Source organism: Chelonoidis abingdonii, chromosome 4 (genome assembly GCF_003597395.2).
Source record: "Chelonoidis abingdonii isolate Lonesome George chromosome 4, CheloAbing_2.0, whole genome shotgun sequence".
Classification (NCBI taxonomy): Eukaryota; Metazoa; Chordata; order Testudines; family Testudinidae; genus Chelonoidis; species Chelonoidis abingdonii.
Genome location: NC_133772.1, coordinates 75,757,075 through 75,779,390, shown reverse-complemented (window position 1 = coordinate 75,779,390; position 22,316 = coordinate 75,757,075). Strand labels below are relative to the sequence as shown.

General features: G+C 43.3%; 1 protein-coding gene across 3 annotated transcripts in view; it reads right to left on the bottom strand.

Annotated features, from left to right (window-relative positions):
* The window catches only part of HSD17B12 (hydroxysteroid 17-beta dehydrogenase 12), a 192,258-nt gene that overhangs the window by 72,490 nt on the left and 97,452 nt on the right, over positions 1-22,316 (bottom strand). For all 3 annotated transcript variants that reach the window (XM_075065267.1, XM_032790408.2, XM_032790407.2), the window contains 2 exons: positions 8,819-8,865; positions 8,008-8,083 (listed from right to left, as the gene is read on the bottom strand). In XM_075065267.1, the coding sequence (XP_074921368.1) occupies positions 8,008-8,083; positions 8,819-8,865 (123 nt within the window). The remainder of the gene's footprint in view (positions 1-8,007; positions 8,084-8,818; positions 8,866-22,316) is intronic.

Below are 22,316 nucleotides of genomic sequence, written 5' to 3'. Positions count from 1 at the left end.
ATTTTAGATTTTGTATTAGTGAGTAGTGAATACCTCATAGAAAAGCTTATGGTAGGGGACAACCTTCAAGTGATCATGAACTAATTCAGTTTAATCTAAATGGAAGCATAAACAAAAATAAGTCTGTAATTGGGGTCCTTGATTTCAAAAAGACAAACTTTAAAAAATAAAGGAATTAGTTAGGGAAGTGGACTGGACTGAAGAACTCAAGGATCTGAATGTGGAGAAGGCTTGGAACTGCTTTAAATCAAAGTTGTAAAAGTTATCTGAAGCCTGCATTCCAAGCAAGAGGAAAAATTTCTGTAGGGAAGGGTGGCAGACCAACCTAGATGTGCAAGCATCTCAAACAGATTATTAAGAGAAAGCAGAAAGCCTACAAGGAATGGAAGATGGGAAGGACCAGCAAGCAAAGCTACCTCGTGGAGGTCAGAAAGTGTACAGAATAAGTGAGAACAGCCTTTCAAGGGTAGCAGTGAGGGCAAAAACCCAAGTGGCTTTAAGATTGAACTTGATAACTTTATGAAGGGGATGGTACAATGAAACTACCTATGATGGCGTGTAACTGATCCGTGAATGCTAATAGCGGATATCCCCAACAGCTGGTGATGGCACACTAAATAGGGAGGGCCCTGAGTTACCACAGAAAATTATTTCCCGGGTGTCTGGCTGTTGGGTCTTGTCAAAATGTTCAGGGTCCAACTGATTGCATTATTTGGGGTCGGGAAAGAATTTCCCACCCCCAGGTCAGATTGACAGACTCGGGGGCCTTTCACCTTCCTCTGCAGCATGGATCCAGGTCACTATATTAAACTAATATAAGTAGTGGATTCTCTGTAATTTGAAGCCTTTAAATCATGATTCGAGGATTTCAGTAACTCAGCCAGAAGTTATGGGTCTATTACAGAAGTAGGTGAGCAAGGTTCTGGGGTCTGCAAAGTACAGGAGGTCAGACTATATGGTTACGATCGTCCCTTTACTCCTGGGGGAATTCCACACCAAAAAATTAAAAATTCTGCGCACAATATTTTAAAATTCTGCTAATTTTGTCAAAACACTATATAATCACATCAGTTTCACTTATTTTGGTAATTTATTTCAAAATAACCGTCAGCAAGTGTGTGTGTAACAATATAGACACACACAAAAGTTCCCCCAAGAATAGAGAGCTAAAGAAACCCCTATTACAACCAAGTTTAATTCCTCTGTCCCCTTCCCCCCTCTCCCACTGCGAGCCCAGCCAGGGGGCCAGACACTAACAACCTCTCCCCTCAGGGCCCAGTCGCAGGGCCACCCAGGCCCAGATACCCAACTGCTTCAGCCCAGCCACAACTTCTCCCCCGCCCTGCACAACTCAGGGATCCAGAGGGAGAAAAAGCCTGATGCTTCATCCCAAGCTTTCATGGAGTTTCCTGCACACCACCTCCTCCTTCAGGGCATGCTGGGAACTGCAGCTGCCAGAAACCCTCTACTCACTCCTCTTCCCCCCACAAGCAGTGGTCTTCTTTGTGTGAGCTGGGCTCTGCTGGGTCCAGTGGCCCTTAATGGCAGCTAGCAGCACTGTAGCCCATTTCTGTGGAGGCAAGGAAATTCTGCACGCACAATGTTAATTTCTGCAAAAGTCTGCATTGCGCAGAATTCCCCCAGGTCCATCTCTTCTGGCCTTAAAGTCTATGAGTCTGATGATATTATTGCTCACAGTGTTTCCATTTTGAGATCTGTACCTTTATGAACCCGTTGAGAAGTCTTAGATTTAGAATGGGTTTCCACTCACTTCTCTCTTTTGGAACCAGGAAGTACCTGAAATAAAACCCTTTCTCTCTCTGTTCTACAGGGACTAGTTCTATAGCACCTAAGTTCAGGAGGGAATCTCTTTCCTACTTTAGAAAGTACTCATGAGAGGAGTCCCTGAAGAGGATGAGGAAGGGGGTGGGATGGAGGGAGGGAAGTAAAGTGGATGGAGTATCCTGCTGATATGATATCCAAAACCTATTTGTATATAATGATATGCTCCCAAACTTGTTGGAAACGAGAAAGGAGGCCCCCAAAGCGAGGAATGCACATCAACAATAGCAGCTGTTAAGGAGAACCTCGACCACCCCATCAAAACACAATTTTGATGATGAGAGTTGCAAGGTCAATGCCTGTGTAATTGGCAGTCTCTTTCTGGAACCTCTACCTCTTTCTTTGGGGTAAGGTGTCTCAGAGTGAGAACTGAGCACCATGAGATCTCTGAGCTGTCTGGGACTTACTAAATTTCCTTTTATGCACAGGTGTGTAAATTCCCAGAGAGCACAAAGTGGAAGTGGAATCTTTTAACATATGCAGAGACTTATCTGTATTCTCCGCAAACAATTTCAAGTTGTTGAAGGACTGTATTCTGGACCTTCCTCGAAAATCCTGGGAGTTGAAGCCAAGAGACCCTTCTCTTGACCACCTATGTAGAAATAGAGTGAGCAGCTGTGGCGCAGAATCCAGAGAGACCTTCAGAGATGTTCTGGCAAGGAGCAGACCCTCTAATTACTGCCTGGAATTGGTCCCTCTGCTCTGGTGGTAGATGCTCAATAAATAAATTGAATTTTGAGTAGTTGGTGTGACAATATTTCACTATCAACAGTTGACAGTTGGCAATTCTAAACTGGAAAATCACAGATTAATATAATTTGTGACAAAAATCAAGACAGTTCTGATTTTTATCGTATGGCATTGATTTAGCATGGTGCTGTCTTCCACATTCATTTACAGCCTTGACAACTAGGGAGTTGGGAGAAGGATGAGAAAAACTCCAAATCTTCAGATGGAACATAATATTTCTTAACAGCCCTTTTACAGGTCAGTGGTATTTTTGTTGAAGAATGCCAGATTATTTTTGCAGAGCCTCATTAATAAGTAGTGCAATTTGAGCAAATAATGCTGTATGAAGAATATAAAGCCGATTATGCTGTGACTTCTTAACCTCCTCAAGTTGGGCCCAAGTGCTACAACCGTGGGAACCCAAGCTCTATAACTTAACAAGGTAATGAGTAAACACTTTCTAAACATTTTCAGGAAGCAGTCACCTGGGTCAGTGCTGCAAGTACATGGGGTGACCACCCGATGCTTTGCAATGCAGTTGACTGACCTGAGCCAAAGCTGTAATGGGTCTCAGGTGAATTCTGACAAACAGTCACACATGTACATTCAGACACGTGACCTACCATCATAAGTCTGGTCAGTACAATCATCGTCGGATTTGAAATCACTGTGCTCTGGGACAGCCAGAGCATGAATAAGCTGTCCTGGGGTACGTAAGCACTGGGTTCAGTAGAATCTAGCCTAGCTCCTGACTAACAACATCTGAGATGGGGTGACAGAACTGCTCAGTTTACCAGGAGGCCCAGCTAGGCAAACAAAGAGGATACACTTAAGACCTGTTAGAGTTCCTGATGTGATTTGCCTCTGTCATAAAGCATAAGTCCCAATTCTGAACCTTAGCGTCCAAAAGGGGTGCCTGCATGAAACCTCCAAGCTTAATTACCAGCTTAGATCTGATAGCGCTGCCACCAGCCAGGAATTCCAGTGCCTGACTCACTCTAGTCACCCCAAAGCCTTCCCTGGGGGACCCCAAGACTCAGATGCCCCGAGTCTCATCACAAAGGGAAATAACCCCCTCCCCTTGTCTCCTCATTACTTCCTTCCTGGATGACCCTGGAAGATCACCCTGTTTCAATTCCTCCCACCAATTCCCTGGTGAGCTGCAGACTCAATCTCCTTGAGCCCCAACTAGGAAAAAATCCAACAAGTTTTAAAAAGAAAGCTTTATATAAAAAGAAAGAAAAAAAGACATAAAAAATCAAGGTGACAATATACAGGGTTATTGGCTTAAAAGAAAAAAATGAATAAACAGCCTTATCCAAAAAGAAATACAATTTAAAACATTCCAGCAAACCACACACATGTAAATACAAAAAACAATATAAGCCTATTGTCTTTCTACCTTTGTACTCACAACTTGGAAACAGAAAATTAGAAAGCCTGGAGATAGAGTGATCACCTCAGAGACTAGACAGCAACAGACACAGAACAAAGGACCCACACCCAAAAACTTCCCTCCCTTGAGATTTGAAAACATCTTGTTTCCTGATTGGTCCTCTGGTCAGATGTTGTTTGTTACCCCTTTGCAGGTGAAAGAGACATTAACCCTTAGCTATCTGTTTATGACAGCCTCTGATTAACAAATCATTGAGATATGGGTAGATGTGAATGCCCTTTTTTTTAGAAGCATTACTACTATGTCTAGATATTTTATGAAGATTCAGTCCAATGAAGAGTACAAAGGTGAGTAGTATGTACTAATAAGGGTTCAGCCCCACTGTGGATCTTAGGACTTGCTGTGGGGCTGAGTGAACGGCAATGTGGTAGTACACATCCTATAAGTCAAGAGCCACAAACCAGTCCTGGGTTTGTAGTGAAGTGACGGAGGCAAGCATTACTATCCCAAATCTGGGGAGGGATACAAATTTGTTCAGTTTCTTCTGGGTCTAGGATAGGATAACAACCTCCTTTTTACTTCAGAATAAGGAAATAGCAGGAGTAAAAACCTCTTTCCCTGTACTCTTTTACAGCTTGTACATGAAGTAACAAGGTCATTTCTGTTAGTAAAAGGGGCTCACAAGAAGGGACCCCAAAGAAGGATGGAGAACAGGGAAGGAGAGGGAGAAGGGGAGTGAACTGGATGGTGTAGTCATGAACAATGATGTCCAACACTCATTCGTCAGCTGTTATGGTCGGCTAAGGCTAATGGAAAGGGGTGACAATTTCCAAGGGTCAGCTTGGCAATGGTCTTCACAGTATCATCAAATCTGCTGGATGGATGGAGGAGGAAGATGATGGGCACCTCCACAACCCTCAAGGTCACTTGTCTAAGAACGAACTTGAGTTGACTGTGAGAAAAAAACATGTCCTCTGTGCTGGCTGGTACTAGAAGAGACTGTAGTATGGTACTGTGCTGAAAATGAACTGGGATCCGAGTGTCACCTTGGTATCTTTAGACAATGTAATGCCTTTTCTGTTCTTGAGCTAAATAGGTCCATACCCTCGAAGGACAAGTCCTCAGTTGTGGCTTCGACTTCCCTTGGTAAACCAGATGTCTGAAGCCAAAATGCCCAGCACATTGTAACTGCAATGGCCATCGAGCAGAGTTGGGTACCATTTGGCCCTGTTTGATGGAATCCCTCAGCTCTTCCATGCAGTCCTGCACAAGTCACAATAAGAGGAGGGTTACCCCCTCTCTCATATCAGAAAACTAAAAGCTGAGGAACAGGCCTTTCAGCTGACCAGGTCCAGCTTCTTGGGGTCCTTGTCTTTTGGAGTTTCTTTTATGGATCTGGTTTTCCTCTGGACAGTAGAGATAAACAACCCTGGTGTTGGATGGACAAAAGTGCTCAAAGCCCTTGAGTGGAAACTGGTATTATTTTTCCACTTACTTGGAGGTCAGCGAAAGTGAAGCCAAGGAACGCCAAAGAACCCTCACTGGGTCCAGGATGCCCTGGGTATTGAGGATGCTGAATAGCTTGGGTGTGTCTTCTTGGATCACTGGCGTTTCAACATCTAGTGTCTCAGCTATCCCTGATACTAACTCTTAGAGCACTGTGAAGTCATTGACGGCTGGGGTTGGGGCCACAGTGACTGCTTCATCTGGAAAGGAAAAGGGTACCTTCAGTGGGGAGGGGAGCTAGTGTCTCTCTCTCAATACTTCTGCCACATCCTTGGGGATTCCCCACTGTTCCGATGAGGGTCTCCTTCACAGATCTCTGCGCCAGTATCCGTACTGGTGGACCTGTCTACCACAACCTCGATGTCACTACCACTGTCTTGGTGCTATCCTTGATGTTGAGAATTTTGAGGTCTTCTCTCTCAGTAGAATCCTCTGCATGGGACGGACACATTGCGCAGTACACCATTCATTTGTGCTTGTTGGAGAAGTGCCTTTCCACTCCAGAGGATGAAGCCAGTACCTCTGCTCCTTAGGCAGTGCTCAGGCCTTCAGTGCTGACAAGATTTGGCTAGTATCAGGGATGCTTACAATGGCATCAATGGGTTTGGCACCTTCATTGCCTTCTCTTTCTTACTGGAAATGGGGATGTGGTGTCAGTTATTAGAGCACTTGCCAAACATCATCTCTTCACTTCCTGTACAGCGGATATCTGCACTCCTGGATCTGATGCTACGGTCACGGATTACTCCATGGTCTCATTTGAATCTTGTGTTTTAGGATTTTCAGTTGTGGGACGAAAAGGAGAGGCAACAGCACACTTAGCTAGGATGTGTATTTCCATGGGACAGAACAGGCATCCGCTGGGTTCATCTATGATGAGTATTATTCTATTGCAGGAAGGACAGGGTTTAAATCCAGTAAGTTTAGAATCTGCCATAGCTAGCGGCTGGTGTAAAAGCATCTTGCCCCATTGTACAACAGGTGTCTCCCCCCTCGTGTCTGCCCCAGATACTATTTTTTTTTCGGTGCGGAGAGACTGCCCAACAGGAATTTTACAAACAAATTAATAAAAAGGGAGAAACGAAGATGACATTTCTTTACTGGAGAAAGTTTTGGATATCAGAAGTGGATTGAATATAGTCCAGGTTCTGTCTCACTGACCCAAATGGTAAGAGGGAGGATTGGTGCCACTCTGCTTCATCCTTTATTTCCTCATATAAGGCAGCATAAGATGCATGTGTGGCCCCACTGGGCACTGCTCTACAAAAGATTCTGAGCCCGCACACAAGAAGCACATGTGCATCTACAGTGACATGTATTCTAAGAGGAATCCTGGGTTCTATTCCACTTTCTGAAGCAGAGTGTGCAGTAACAGTTACTGATTTTTCTGTCCCATCTCCTAACACATCCCTTCTCTGGTCTGTCTGCTTCTTCCTTCTCCTCCATATTGCCTGGCCAACAATACAGGTAGCATTAAGAAAATTGGAAAGACAGTCTCCTTGATCTGGTGCCAGGAGCAGCAATTGCAGGAAGAGTCCTGCTCAGTCTCTGCAGTCCTGAGTGGAACATGCTCAGCGCAAATGGAATGTTTGAGAAATTAGATGTCAACATCTAAAAAGCCTCTGCTGAACACATGCAGTTGGCAATTTTCAAACAGACTTCTAACTTAGCCAAATTTGTATATAATTTTAACAGGGAGAGTAAAAGGCACCTATCTGGCTCCAGGTTAACTCCTTCCCATATTTCAAGTATCTGCTGCAAAGCGTGGATGTAAGTGCTAGAGCTCCTCAACAAACATATGCAGTAATTTAACATTTGCAAAACATTTCCCCCAACCTTATTTTCAGAAATGGCTGATTTTTTTTTGCTCAAACTTTCCAAAACAATTCAGCCCAAAGATAAGACTTGGCATGGAAAGTTTCAGACTAAAAACAGTTAGCTTGGCCAAGTTATAAGCAACTGAAAACAGTCTTGTAATGGAAAGATCTTCTGCAATCTTAACTACAGCATCACCACCAGCTCCACTTATAATAATACTTTAAAAGTTATGTGACTACTTCTACCTGGTGTAATTTCTTTGACATCAGCAGAGTTACACCACAGATGAATTTGTCCCACTATCACTAATCTTAACTTACATATTTCTTTATTTGAAAAACCAGAGGGAGGGAATGCAACTTGTGACTAGCATAAGGAGATATGTTTAGGATTGTTTTGAGTTCCAGGAGAAAGCACAGTTTTGAAGATCTCATTCTAGAATTAACCCCCAATTGCTCTTGGAAATGAGATAATGAGAACTGTACAAATTTGATCAGTTAGGCACTTGTCTTTTTACCATATTCATGAAGTTTTTTAAGTGTTATGTGAAAGTGATGTAAGATTATTAAGAATGTAAAATTAAGGTTTATAGAATATTTTAAAACTATCCATTAATTATTATAAAATTGCCTTCATGTGGAATTGGAGAGGCCAAAGGAGTTGTACTTTAGCTTTCATGTGTTAATTTTGAAATGTAAAAGAGTTTATTCACATACTTATTTCACTGGCAACCTCCTCTAGTTTTTCTTGAGATCTGCTGATAAGAGCCACATTCATTCCATGCTTTGCTAGCTGAAAGAAACAAAAGAGATACAGAGCAATTCAATCACAACTGTGCAATAGATCACTGGCCAGCATCACCCTTAAGAAAAGATGAAACTTGGGTCAAAATATATATTGACTGGTAAAAGAGAAAGTCAGATATAGAAATTATGATTTAAAATAGCTAGAGATGAAGGAAAAATAAAACTGCGTACCAGAGTGAGCGCATGGTACTTTACTGCACCACCACAAAGAGACTTACAAAGGACCTTCAACAACTCTGCTCTGAAGTAGATGAATATTTACATTTATAGATAGGGAAACTGAGGCAGGGGTTATGTAATTTTCCCAACTCCACAGAGCAAGGTCAGTGGCAGAACTTGGGAATTAGAATTCAGGCTCTTAAACTCATGTTTAACTCAAATAGACTAAATTATTTCTCTATAGCACAACTACAACAAAATTATCTGTTACCTAATCAGCTATCTTAGATTCTTTTATTTGTTCTACTGCAGTCCAGATTCTCTGTTTAGCCCAAAAGCTAAGAAAGAGTACATGTAACAGTATATAGGTATCTGATATTTGTACTCCATATTCTGCATTTGAGTATAAAATACAAGTGGAGGCATTTCAGATAACACTGATCTCTGACAGAATTAGTGTGCATTTGCATGAGACAGGATGGCACTATACTATTTTACTTTCACTGAGTCCGGATAGAGTCCATAGCAGTTTTGATCATTCTAAAGGAATAAAAAGGCTTACCTGTTCTGCATAGGCTTTTCCAATTCCATCAGTAGCTCCTGTGACCACTATAACAGGGGGAAAGGGGAAAAAAATAAATATTAGCTATCTTTACAGTAATAACTCATAACAAAGTGGTCATTAGTAGGCTATTGGAGCACCCCTTCCGATTAAGCAGCTCACAGGTTACATCCTCACATGGTACCGGACTCCAGTTCTTCTTCATTGTTAAAAAAGCTTTTAGAAAGCCAACACTCCCTTTTCTAACTCCATAATCCACATTTGGAGACCCAGATTACCCTTTATGGCCTAAATGGGAACTTTCAACTCCCACTTTCAATTGTAAAAGTTATATTGTGAATATCAAACACCTCTCAATTTAGTTTTATTTAAAACAGTGAAATTAAAATGGCCAGAGGTCTGTACGGAACTGATGAAAGTACATCCAGACTCATGGTGGACAAGGCACAAGTCAGCACAAGGTCGTTTAGAACTAATTTCCACTCACATATTCATTTCCTCTGTGATCCCATCCTCTCTCATTGCCCACACCCTGGAGTCCAGGAAGGGTAGATTTATCAGTGGAAAGTATAGTCAGACAAATTCTTATGAACTATTTTTCCCCCATGGAAAATTGGATTTTTGACTCAGTGAAAATTTTTGAGGTGTGTGTGTTTTCCTCAAAAGCTTTCTAGTTTTCAGCAACTGAAAAAAATTGTTTTTCATATTCTGAACATTTCAACAAAAGGCAAAGTGTTCAAAAGAAAAAAGAATCCTATTTTCTGATCCCTCTAGTGGCAAGTCGGGCAAACGATGACTAAATCCTCTGTATTGGACCCTCATAAGTCTTTCTGGGACCCTCACCTGCTATAGGGCCATGAGGAACTAAATCTTGGTACATCATGGCCACTTTTGAGAGGGGATTCCAAAACTCCAGTCACTCTGCTACCCACTGTTTTCTCAAAAAAAGCAAAAGAGCAGCTCCTCTATCCATTTTCACTACTTTGCCTATCACCTGTTAGCCCCTCCTCTATCCAGCTAAGTATGCATATTCAGCATCTCCCTCTTCCTCAACTCTTCCCTGCCAGGAAGCCTACTTAATTACAGTTAGGCCTTGTCTGCATTGCCACTTTACAGCACTGAAAACTTCTTGCTCATGGATACGAAAAAATATACCCCTGAGTGATGCAAGTTTCAGTGCTGTAAAGTGGCAGTGTACACAGTGCACCAGCGCTAGGAGCTGCGCTCGCAGCACTGGTAGCTGCCACCCTCATGAGGATGGGTGTTTTTACAATGCTTGAAGAGCTCTCTCCCAGCACTGGTGCCGTGACTACACAACCACGTTGTTAGTGAAGACATACTCTTAAATATTTTTCTCATTTGTTCAGCTTCCACTCACCTGCCTTGCCTAATTTACCCCTGCAACCCATCTGGGATTTGGCTAGATGACAGATGTTGTTTTCCTTAAATTCACATGAGAACCACAGGATTCTTTGCGCTGTCACTGTTCATCCCTGTCACTAGATGGGTCTCAGGTAACTGTTCCTATAAAGCTTACTGCATTAAACTGAATTGGGAGCCTTAACCCAATTTCCTATTCATCTTTCAGTTCAATTAAAATCTGCCCAAGCTGCCTCTCAGGTGTTGCAGAGTATCATGGCTGGGCAGCAGTGATTTTTCCTTTGAAGCAATATTAGGCAAAAGTGCTAGTAACATACTCAAATAGAAGACACCACTTCTCCTGAAGTTTTATTCATGACCATTAATGCATAAGCAGCTGGGCTACTCTTAGTGGGACTGAACTGGGAGCTGGTTTAAAGTGTCCATTTCCCCCAAACCCCCGAGCAACAGGTTCACGGGAACACAGTTTGCTTGCAACAAACCAAAAACAACCAACCAACCAAAATAATGTGTTTTCCCAGATGCATGACAGTTCTGTAAAATGACCCTGTCCCCTAAGTTCAAGGGCTAAAGCAAGCTCTGATTTAAGTCTTGCGTTATGTAGTATCATACAATTCATTACTGCTCCAACAAATACGCTAAACAAGACAAAAAAAAAAAAAAAAAGGAAAAAAAACTGCATCAATACCATTCTCCCAAAAATTTGACCCTCGTCTGGACTAACCTGACTGGAAGAATGTTTGTGGGCCATTTTCCACATTATAAATTAGTGAAGTATTTGAAGGAGCAGCCATTGCTTAATGGAAAACTGGCTCATTACATTTTCTGCTCCTATCCACAGCTTCATGACTTGTCTTCTCTTCTTCCTTAAAAAGTTTCACTCTGGACTAGCAAGCTCTTAACTTGAAATTCCTCCATAAAAACCATTATTGGTTTGTCTTTCAATGCTATCAGCGCCTTAACTGGGTTGCGACTGCAGACTGCATGCTCCTCAAGGCAAGGACTTAAGTCTCCCCACATATTTTGCTAATTATCCATAATACTTCATGAATAAAATGTTAGATTCAGTATAGTGCAAGGACGCATGATACACACACAGTTCTTCACTTGTTCTTTAGTACCAAGGACATTTACATTATTTTATTTGCCACATTTGCTCCTATTGCTTATTAATCATAAAATAAGATTGCATGTGACAGCAGCGACTTTCAACATAACAAACAGAAGATGTGGGACTTAAGGTGAGGCATACACAGCAAGAACAGTTTCCCCACTCCTTCAGGTCCTGCTTCACCAAGAACCTATATCTGGCACCAACAGAAGCTTGATGCAGTGCCCTCCAGAATTCAAGTTTGATTGTTAAGTTGGCCCAGGGTTGAGAGTCACTAAAAAGAAAAGTGCTACAAAAATCACATCTTTCAAAAAGAAGAATATGCTGGCTCCAGTGTTTCCAACCAGGGTTTGAGCCACACCCTGTGTAAGGCCACATGTACTTAATGCACATTGTTATAGCTTCACTCCACTAATAAACCAAATTGCATCCCATTCCTCCCCAAGTAAAACTCAATTCTGACATCCCCACACTCCAGTTAATATATTCTTTGCTCCTCTCCCAAGCCCCCAAAAGTCCCCCTTTTTTTTGGCAGCACGGTGGAACTACAGTTGCTGTGCCTTTCTGATTCCTCTTCTTGAGAGAAATGACACCGGAGCCATTGTTTTCCTGCTCCTCTCCAGTTCTTCATCTTCCCCTCCCATCCCCCTCAAAAAGAGCAAGCAGTTCAGGAGCAGTGTTTTTTGAGCCACTCTGTTCCTTTGTTCCTCAACCCCCTGAAAGGAAGGAGACAGTGGCTCCAAGAGCAACTCAGTCCACTCTCCCGGGCAAAATTTCTGTTTACTCTCATTAAGTGTATTTTGTTCCCACACCTTCTCCCAAGCTCTTCTTGGGAACAGGGTCCCAAGTTCTACTCCAAAGTTGGAAGCACTACCATTAGTCCAGCCTCCATCTATTATCAGCAGGATGCAGAGTACTACTGGACCATTCTGATGGCAAAGGCATAGAGACTGAATTAGTGCAGAGACTGTGACCTGGTTCATGCTGCGGAAGTAGGTGAAGAACTGACAGGGATTTGAAGGGGATTTCATATTCAAACGGTCCTCTTGTGTGAGCAAGAGTCAGGCTACTGCAACCCTAATAACACGAGATTTGTAGAAGTGAGGATTGCGTGAGGCAAGTGGGAAAGAACTGTATGAGAAGTTGTTGTGACCTTGTGTTAGATAAGTATGGAATGTAGACTAGTCTAAATTGTTTAGGAAAAAAAAGATATCAGGAGGACATATGTATAAACAAAATGCAGCTGTCACCCATTATTGTATATAACAAAAGGTATAAATGTTTGCTGTAATTGTTTACCTGGTGAGAGACCTGTTCTGCTCTCCTGCTCCACACAATTGCTAGAGATAATAAAGTATCTGACTTGCTGCACCCAACTTGAGAGTGAGAACTCTGTTTTTCTCCAACAACAGTAATAGTTTTGCCAGCACAGCTATTTTGTTTGGGAATGGGGGGAAGTCACACTGATGCAGCTATACTACCATAAAAAGGTTCTGTTGTTGATACAGCTTATTTTATTGGAGGAACTAAGCTATACCAGTGAAGCTCCATCTCTACTAGGAGGGTTTGCTGGCATAGCTATATAAGCAAACTCTTTCTAGAGTAGATATGTCTCAGAATAAAAGAAGGTATTGTGAGTATGAAGAGTCAGGGTTTGTCACACAAACGGCTACATTGGTATAGCTGCAGTGCTGCAGCTGTGGCCCTGTAGTGCTTCAGTGTAGACACTACTTATGCCAAGAGGAGGTAGGCAATCCACTTCCCTGAGAAGCAGTATATAGGTCAGGAAGAATTTTTCCTTCAATATAGCACTGTCTACCCCAGGAGTTAGCACAGCATAACTATGTTTCTCGGGGGGGGGGGGGGGGGGGGAAGTGAATTTTTCATACGACAAGAGGTGCAGCTATGCCAGTGTAAGCTCCTGGCAGAGACCAGCCCAAAGCCTTGAGGAATGGGTGCTGTCATTTTCATTCCCACTCTTGAAAGACTATGGCCAGGTACACACTCAAAAGTTAAGGGCTAGTCTACACTAGCAACACTAAAGCATTGCAGCAGCAGCACTTTAACGTGGCTTGTGTAGTCGCAGCGCAGTGAGAGCTTTCCCAGTACTCTAAAAAAAACCACCTCAACAATAGGCGTGGTTCCCAGCACTGGGGCACTGTTTACACTGACACTTTACAGTACTGAAACTTGCTGCGCTCGGGGGGGTGGGGGTGTTTTCACACACACACACACACACACACCCCTGAGCAAGAAAGTTGCAGCGTTGTAAATTGCCAGTGTAGACAAGCCCTGAGTCAACCCAGCTATATCACTCGGGGATGTGAAAAATCCACACCCCTGCACAACATAGTTAAGCTGAACAAACCCTCACTTGTAGACAATGCTAGGTCGACGGAATTCTTCCATTGGAGGTGGATTAACTACGCTGTCATTGTGGAGCGTCAACTCTACAGCTGTGCTGCTGTAGTGTTTCAGCTATAAACAAGCCTATGAATTGCCACTGTGAATGACAATGGACAGTCACTGGGAAAGGAAAAGAGTGAGAATGACTCTATAAGCCTGGTGATTAGAGACTCATCTAGGTTGTGGGAGGCCAAATTCAAGTCCCTGATCCAAGGACTAATTATTTATAAATGTAGAACTACAATAGGGGAGAGAGGGACCCATACCAGAATACCCCCAGAAACAAGTGGTTTGGGCACTCAACTGTTTAAATCTCTTTTCTCCATCAAGCGGGGGGGAGGACTGAACTGGGATCTCCCAGTTCCACAAGTGAGTTTTCTAACCACTGGTCTCAATGTCATACAGGAGAAAGCCGTCTCCACCTCCTCATCCATTTTTGTGATTCCAGTCCTCTTTTGCTTTTGTTAAAATGCATGAAATCAAAACATAAAATTGAGTAAGTTGTTTCAACCTGCCTGAAATGGTTTTCAACATTTTGAATTTCAATAAAATTTCAAAAAAATGCCTTTTTTTTAGTTTGACCTGAAATAAATTTTTTTTTGTTTTTTTTTGGAATTCCCAGCAAATGCAAAAATCCATTATTTGTCCAACTCTATTTCCTAGCAGTGCTGCTTGGGAACAATACATATAACATAGCCTTTTATTATTTAAGGCACTGCAAGTAATACAGAATTAAGTTATCATTCTAAGCAATAGCACCAGGAATATCATGTTTTAATACTCTAATGTTGTAATATTCCTCAAGTCCTGACTTATTTTTCCAAATTTCCCTGCACATCTGGGCATCTTTTAATTTTACTTAACGATCATGATGTTCGTGTGCAGAGGTGTGAGCTTTTGCAGGATTTTCCCTGAGGGAGGGTGTAGAGAATGTAAAAGAGTTCCACCTAGATGAAGCAACACAATTTCTGTTATACGCAGACTTAAATTAACCTGCCTGTGTTAATCACAAGTGACAGAGAACCATGTTACACCACAAATACCCAGTAAAGGACTTAACTGCCCTTTAGAAGGTGGGAAGATATTAAATTATTACAATAGCTGGCCTTAAGTTATACTAGTCTGCAACAAGTGGAAAAACAATTGATACACTAAATAGGGTCTGCAGACAGCACTGGCCAGTCAACTGCACAATAGACAGGGCTGGTGGCACTGCCTATTAAGGTTGCCTGACGCTGCCCTTTTTAAGAGGCAGTATCAGTTGCTCATAATTTTGCCAAACTTAACAAATTAAGCCAAGGTAAGCCTCTGAAAATTCACATATGCTCAGTAGAGACTTGAGTTTAGCAGCTAAAAATCTCTGCAGATTCAATCCTCATCCTTCAGTGTCTCATAGCTGACCAGTTCGCACATGTGCCATCTCCACAAAGTGACAGCAAGGTCTCGTTCAGGGCTGCTGTTACCAGCTGCTCTGGGCCAGGTACCAGAACTGAAAGCAGGAATTCTGTCTTCTGTGCTCCCAGTGACCCTTCCAGTGGCAAATTAGCCACTGGGCCTATTGGGCCCAGGCGCCCCAGCCAACTCGGGGGAGCCCCAGCTTCTGTTCCTTGAGCCCCCCCAATCCTGTCGCTGGCAGGAGTGGTGGGATGGGCAAAGCACACACGTTGCCCCTCCCTGACTCCATCCCTGGCAGAAGCCGCAGGACTGGGGAAACCCCTATAGCGCCCTGTCCCTGGTCTGCTGCAGAAGTGTGGGGGTGGTGAGGGATGCCCCAGCACCCAGGTCCCTTCTGCAGCTCTAGGACTGGAGGAACTCTCACTTTTCGCTGCAGCACCAGGGCCATGGAGTAGGGACAGAGCTTCTCTGATCTTGGGGCCACAGGGATTTTGGGGGGGGGGGGACCCCTGGGTGGAACAGGAGCAGGGTCCCAGGGAAAGGACAGAATGGGGGTGGGACTGTAGGAGGAAGGGATCTCTCCCCCTGCCCCCGCCCCCCCCAATTTGCTCAGGCCCAGGGAAACTTTAATCCGCCTCTGGACCTTTCCCACTGGTGCCCAAGCAGTATGGAGGAGGATACCATCTGACTCAAGCATAGAAGGGACAAGAGCTGGACTGGGAAGGGAGGAAAAGGATTAACTTGGGACAAATAGCATACTGAAACTGAAAGAGAAACTGTGACTGGGAATTATGAGGACTGGTTGGACAAGGGGACTGGACTGAGACACAGATGAGATGAGGTGGAGAGAGGAGGGGAACACTGAGATCAAACAAAGATGGGAGACCGAGGACCAGTGTGAGAGAGAAAAGAGTTAAGGGAAGGGAGATGGATTTAGCGAATCCAGGGAGATTCAGATACAGGGAGAACAGATTGGTTGAGCAAAGACACTGAGTGTGGCGCAGAAGACTTGGCTAAGAAGCTGGGCAGGGGAGAGGGAGACTGGATAGGCAAGAAGAATGGGAGAGGTATGAGAAGCATGAGGCGTGGACACTAGGACTGGCTATGCAAGGAGAAAAGACAATTATCTGTTTCCATAACTGGTGTTCTTTGAGATATGTTGCTCATGTCCATTCCATGTTAGGTGTGTGCGCTTGCCACATGCACAGGTGCTGAAAGATTTTCCTTCAGTGATATCCACAGGGGACTGACTTTAGCACGCTCTGGAGTGGCGCACATATGCCATGGCATAAGGAATGCCACTCCCCTCCCACCGCCACCCTCAGTTCCTTCTTGCCAGAACTCCGACAGTAGGGAAGGAGGGTGGGTCATGGAATGGACATGAGCAACACATCTCGAAGAACACTCCGTGACCAGCTCTGGCGTTTGGCGAATCCACGATGGTATCCCTGCGATCTATGCTGAATGCTTCCTGACCGGTGCCAATCCATGGAGTGGGAGCAACAGCGTGACCGATGCCACAATGTTGAGCATCGACACTGGTACTGCAACTTAGGTCGGTCGGCTGGTGAACACTACCAAGAGTCCCGATGGAGGCTTTCGCTGGAGCGGTTTCGAAATGAAGGAGAGAGGCTGTGACACTCCTGGTACCGGGTTGAGCATGCCTCAGTAGGTCTACACCACACTATCGGAGACCGACGCTTCGAGCCCGCAGAGCAATGACCGACTCGATAAGGAGCACTTTAAGTGGGATGTTCCGCTCTTTCTTAGTGCGAGGCCTAAAGCTCTTGCAGACGTGACACCTGTCATTAATGTGAGACTCCCCTAAACACCTTAAACTGGTGTGGGGGTCACTGACCTGCATAGGCTTCCAACAGCAATTGCACACACACCTAACATGGAATGGACATGAGCAAGCACTTGAAGAAGAATGGTACTGGCTGCAACAAGGCTGGAGTAGAGAGAAGCCAAGACTGGGATAGGTTGGAGGAGAATGGGGCAGAAAGAGTCATGCTTGGGGGCGGGCGGGAGGAGAACAGGCAGAAGGGTCTCTCGCTTCCCTCCCTGGAATGGAACCCAAGATTCCTGAGATTCACCATTCTTCTGTTGTTAGCAAATATCTGTGAAACCCACTAGCAAACAATGTCATTCCTCTCCAATGCTGCTCCATGCAGAGAATGACAAGGTACTAATGCCACGTTACTTTGTTAGTTCAACTACAGATGTGTGTGTGTGGTGGATCTAAAGGTTCCAACCCTGCTAATGAACCATGTGGGTGTTGATATGATGCCACATAACAGAATTATTTTTTTTTCAGTTCGCTTTTTTAAAAAGCTATCGCGTTTACACATACGAAAGAAACTTTAAAACATTAAGTCAAGTCAAACACTCAGAAGTTAGAAAATGCCAGAACTGAGGTTACGTATGCAACCTTATTTCTACCCCCTGTGCATACACACTATGACAGTGTCTAAATTACATGATCACATACTATTTTTTCCACATTAACTGCACAGGATGGATCTCCTACAGAGATAAATTTATGTTGTATAGTTAAGAAGAATTGTCTGTAGGATCCCTGCTTCATTTGTTACAGAAGTTGGAAGGTATGTAGCATGAATGAGGAAAAGTATTACATGAAGAGAAAGAAGAGTCTTACGAATATGGCAATCTAATGCTGTCCTGGAGAACCTGATTCTATCCTTGCCTTTGCTACAGAATGCCTATATGATGCTAGGCAAGTTACTTAAACCAAACTTTTCCACAGATGGACACTAATTCCGTATTCCTCATTTTCTGGGTACCAAACTTGATACCCTAGGGTCTGATCTGCAGAAATGCTGAGCACTCACAGCTGAAACGGAAATCAGTGGAAGCAGTGTTTTGAATACAAATTGCTTTATAATGTTTCACAGATTTTAAGGTCAGAAGGGACCATTGTGATCTAGTCTGACTACGTATATAACCCAGGCCATAGAACTTACCCAAACTAATTCCTAGAGCAGAGCTTTCTGGGAAAACATGTTAAGTACTCTGTAAAACAAGGTCCTTGCTGTTCAAGTTAGGCACCCAAAATTAGTAGGTATTTATAGCCATAATCTCTCTGCTTCAGTTTCACACCTGTACGATTGGACTAATTCCCACTCATCTCACAGGGTGATGTGAAAATAAATTCACTATGTTTGGGAAGCACTCCAATACTACAGCAATGAGTTCCATAGCAACAAAAATCACACATTTGATCATTACATCAATTGCCTCAGGGGAAAAAAAAAATTGATGGTGAAGTTCTTAAACATCACATTCATCACAGTCTCTCCACTGCCAAGGGGAGAGCTATACAGTTCCTGAAATCCAACCACTAGATAATGATCAAACCAGTAGAAAAAGGGAGTCCCTCATAGTTCTCAACCATAACGACGACATTAACAAGGCCTACCAACAGCTCTCCCATGCTGCCTACTATAAAAAACTCAAAGACGCTCCCCCGCTCCCCCCAAATTCACTCAGGAGTTTAAGGATATCATCAAATCCTTCACCAAACAAAACCAGGAGAGACCCCATAAACCTTCCCACAGGGATCTTCTAGATACTTCCTAAGATACACAAACGAGGGAACCCAGGCCACTCTTACTGAAGAAATACCATGACTCTCAGAAATCATCCTCAAAGCATTCACTACACAGGCCAGCTTCCTCCAGGATACAACTGACTTCCTCCAAAAACTCTGCACATTAACAACCTCCTCAGAACCCCATCCTTGCCAGTATGGATGTCACCCTCCTATACACCAACAGCTCTCTCAATGACAGCATCCCTGCCTGCCTTAAATATCTACAGGAGATTGACAACAATCAACTATCCACCCCAAAACCATTGCCAAACATCCATTTCACCCTCACCCATAACAATTTTACATTCAACGATAAACACTTTGTCTAAACCATGGGAACAGCCATTGGTACTAGAATGGCTTCCCAATATACTAACCCCTTCACGGGCCACACCGAGGAAGAATTTCTGGACAAAAACACCATGAATAGCATGCATTAAACAAGGTCTAGAGCAACACATTGAACAATGAAGAGCAAGCAAAACACTGAGATGCTGTGACCATTGTCAATTTTATGCAATGAATGAGGCAGGGGTCCTGTGAACAAGTAGCATATGATCATGTAATTGAAGACTCAGGCTTTGTCTACACTAGCACTTTTGTCAGCAAAACTTTTGTCAGGTGTGGAAAAAACCATTCCCCTGACCGACATAAAAGTTCCATTGACAAAAGTGCTGGTGTGGACTGTGCTATGTCGGCATGAGAGCAACTCATCCTGACAAAGCTACCACCACTCATTGGTGGTAGTTTCATTATGCTGGTGGGAGAGCTCTCTCCCACCGGCATAGAGCAGCTACAAAGGAGACCTTACAGCGTAGACATAGCCTAACATGGTGGGGAGGGATAGCTCAGTGGTCTGAGCATTGGGCTGCTAAACCCAGGACTGTGAGTTCAATCCTTGAGGGGGCCACTTAGGGATCTGGGGCAAAAATCAGAACTTGGTCCTGCTAGTGAAGGCAGGGGGCTGGACCTGATGACCTTTCAAGGTCCCTTCCAGTTCTAAGAGATAAATTAAAATAATGGAGATATCCTTTTATTTTTATTTTTTAACATAATATATTTTCTACCAACAAGGGAGCCAAATTAAGGATACAAAGGAAATCTTAATTCTGGCATTTCCTAACTTTTGAGTATTTGACTTTGCTATCTTAACATTATTTTAATGTAATTGTGTGTGTGCGTGCGTGCATATATGCAATTCTACATATATATATTATCTGAAGAGCATACAGCATAAGCAAAGCAGTGGCAGAAGCACCAGATCATCAAACTGCAGTAGGATGGGTCCTTACACAGTCTTGTATTCTATATGGCTCTGTCTTCAGTAGAGATTTAACAAAATCACAAGTTTTCTTGTTAACGCACTTTGTTCAGACACGAACACTCTTCAGTCGTGCCATAACCATGCCACACCCAGTAGTCACCACTCTGAGATACACGGCAAAACACAAGTTAACAAAAAGCAAGACAAGCGAACTTGAGGCATCTGCAGTGAAGACACATGCCCATGATCAACCACAACAATTGATGTTGTCTTTTCCAAAAGTCTCCCTGGCACCAATCCTGTGTCCTATCTGCAATCTATCTGTGCTGTCTCCTACCTATATATGGTTCTACTCAGTATCTTTGGACCCACACTGCTTGCTTCAGTCATCTCTGGTTAGATACAGCAGTGAGAATGCCCAAGAAGACTATTCAGCATATCAGAACAAAGTCACCTGGCTGTATGCCAATAACAAAGCCAGGACCAGCAGAGGGCTGCCCAACAGTATTATAAGATGGCTCGGAAACTGTTGGCTGATTGTGGGAATCAGCCAAGCCAAACAATACTGTAGAGAAAAGATCAAGGGGCTCAATATGAGCTACCACAGGGCCAAGGATAACAATTCCAAGTTCAGTGCTACCCTGATGAGCTAGACTAACATTTGCTGAGTAACATCTTCAGCAAACATCTCCATGTCAGGCTAGCCTCATCTGTGGAGTTGGATGAGTGCAGATATGCATGTTGGACATGAAACTCATCCCAAAAGCTGTGAGCAACCAGCCTAGAGAAAATCTCTGCTCCAAATCACAGAATCACTTCCATGAACTGGCCCTGGTGAGCACAGTCTGGTGGAGGACACCCACATAGAAGAACTAGAGGACACACCACCTGAGTTTGATGAGATGGGCACAGCTATTATTGTTACTAAAGATAGTACAAAAAGGTGTGGGTGAGTTTTAGCCTATAATCCCACATCTTGCTTTTGCTGGAGAGAAATGCAGCCCTATTATGCATGCCTCTCCATTCCTTGCTACCCCCTCCGTCTCCTCTTCCTAATCAACCACACTGTACAACATGGTAGACAAGTGGAGGTTGTAAATGATCAGCTGCATACAGTGGCTGATATAAGTAGCAATTTATTAACAGAAAAAAATGACATGAGTGTGAAAGACTTGAAAGTTAAAAAAATTATAGCCAGAGCCCTAGCAAAGTATGGCTTGCACAAACACAATCCTTAAATGCACCACCACAAATACCACAGGAACAGACAGCACTTAAGGCAACACCTGGCATCATCCTTTCACTACGCAGCTCCCTGATTGCAGGTCTTACGTTGCCCCATTTCTAGGGGTAGTAAAGTAGACTTTTTCACTCAGTAGAAATTTGAGCTGTTCTAAAAGATTTCTGGGGAACACAAGCCTCCTTCTGTCCTTCCTGTATCTCACAAATTCCCTCCAGTCATTTATCACTCCATCTGGTACAAGACACAAAGACTTCCCTCCCATAATCAGAAGGTCTCCACACTGAGGCCTGGAATTAACTTTTCTCTCTTCCAGTCTGAGATCTCCAACAGAACCACATCATCTAACAGCACAGCAGTCTGGAGTAAGTCTGAAATAATCACTAAAGCTTCTGTTTTACTGGGACTGCCCCCCCTTTACTAAAAGTCTCCCATATTAAAAGAGAAAAATTTGGGAGCATGGTAAGATTTTGTAAATTTACCATTCTTTTCCTGGGAAAATGTTTTAAACTAGCTAGAAATGACATTTGAAATGAAAGTTGCAATTTTTTATTCACAGCTGCATAGAAAGTGTTTAAAATCATAGAAACATTAAAAGACATTCAAACTTTTCTTAAAAACTTGAGTTAGTGTCAGATTCAGTGAGGGAGGGAAGGAGATCACTCCAAGGAAACCAAAGGCTGCAGGATCTCTGGGACTAGTGATATAGAACCAGGACTACTCCTGGGGGGAATTCTGTGCCCAAAAATAAATAAATAAAAATCAGAAATTCTGCAAATTTTACCTATCAAAATAACACTACAAAATCACGCCGGTCTCAATTATACTGGTAATTTATTTCAAAATACCCATCAAGTATGTCTGTAGCAATACAGATATACACAAAAATTAAAGATGGGGACAAACCTGGGAGTTTGAGGTGAAGATAATCCAGGATCTACTGCAGTGAGGCCTGCTCAGCCCAGATACGTCATTCCGAGGCCCAGCACATGAACCTTTTCCACTTGGCCAAGTAAGTCGCTCTGGTGGTGCTACCCAACAAGACCTGCTGAACCTAGGCCAAGCATTCCTGTTCATCCACTTTTTGCC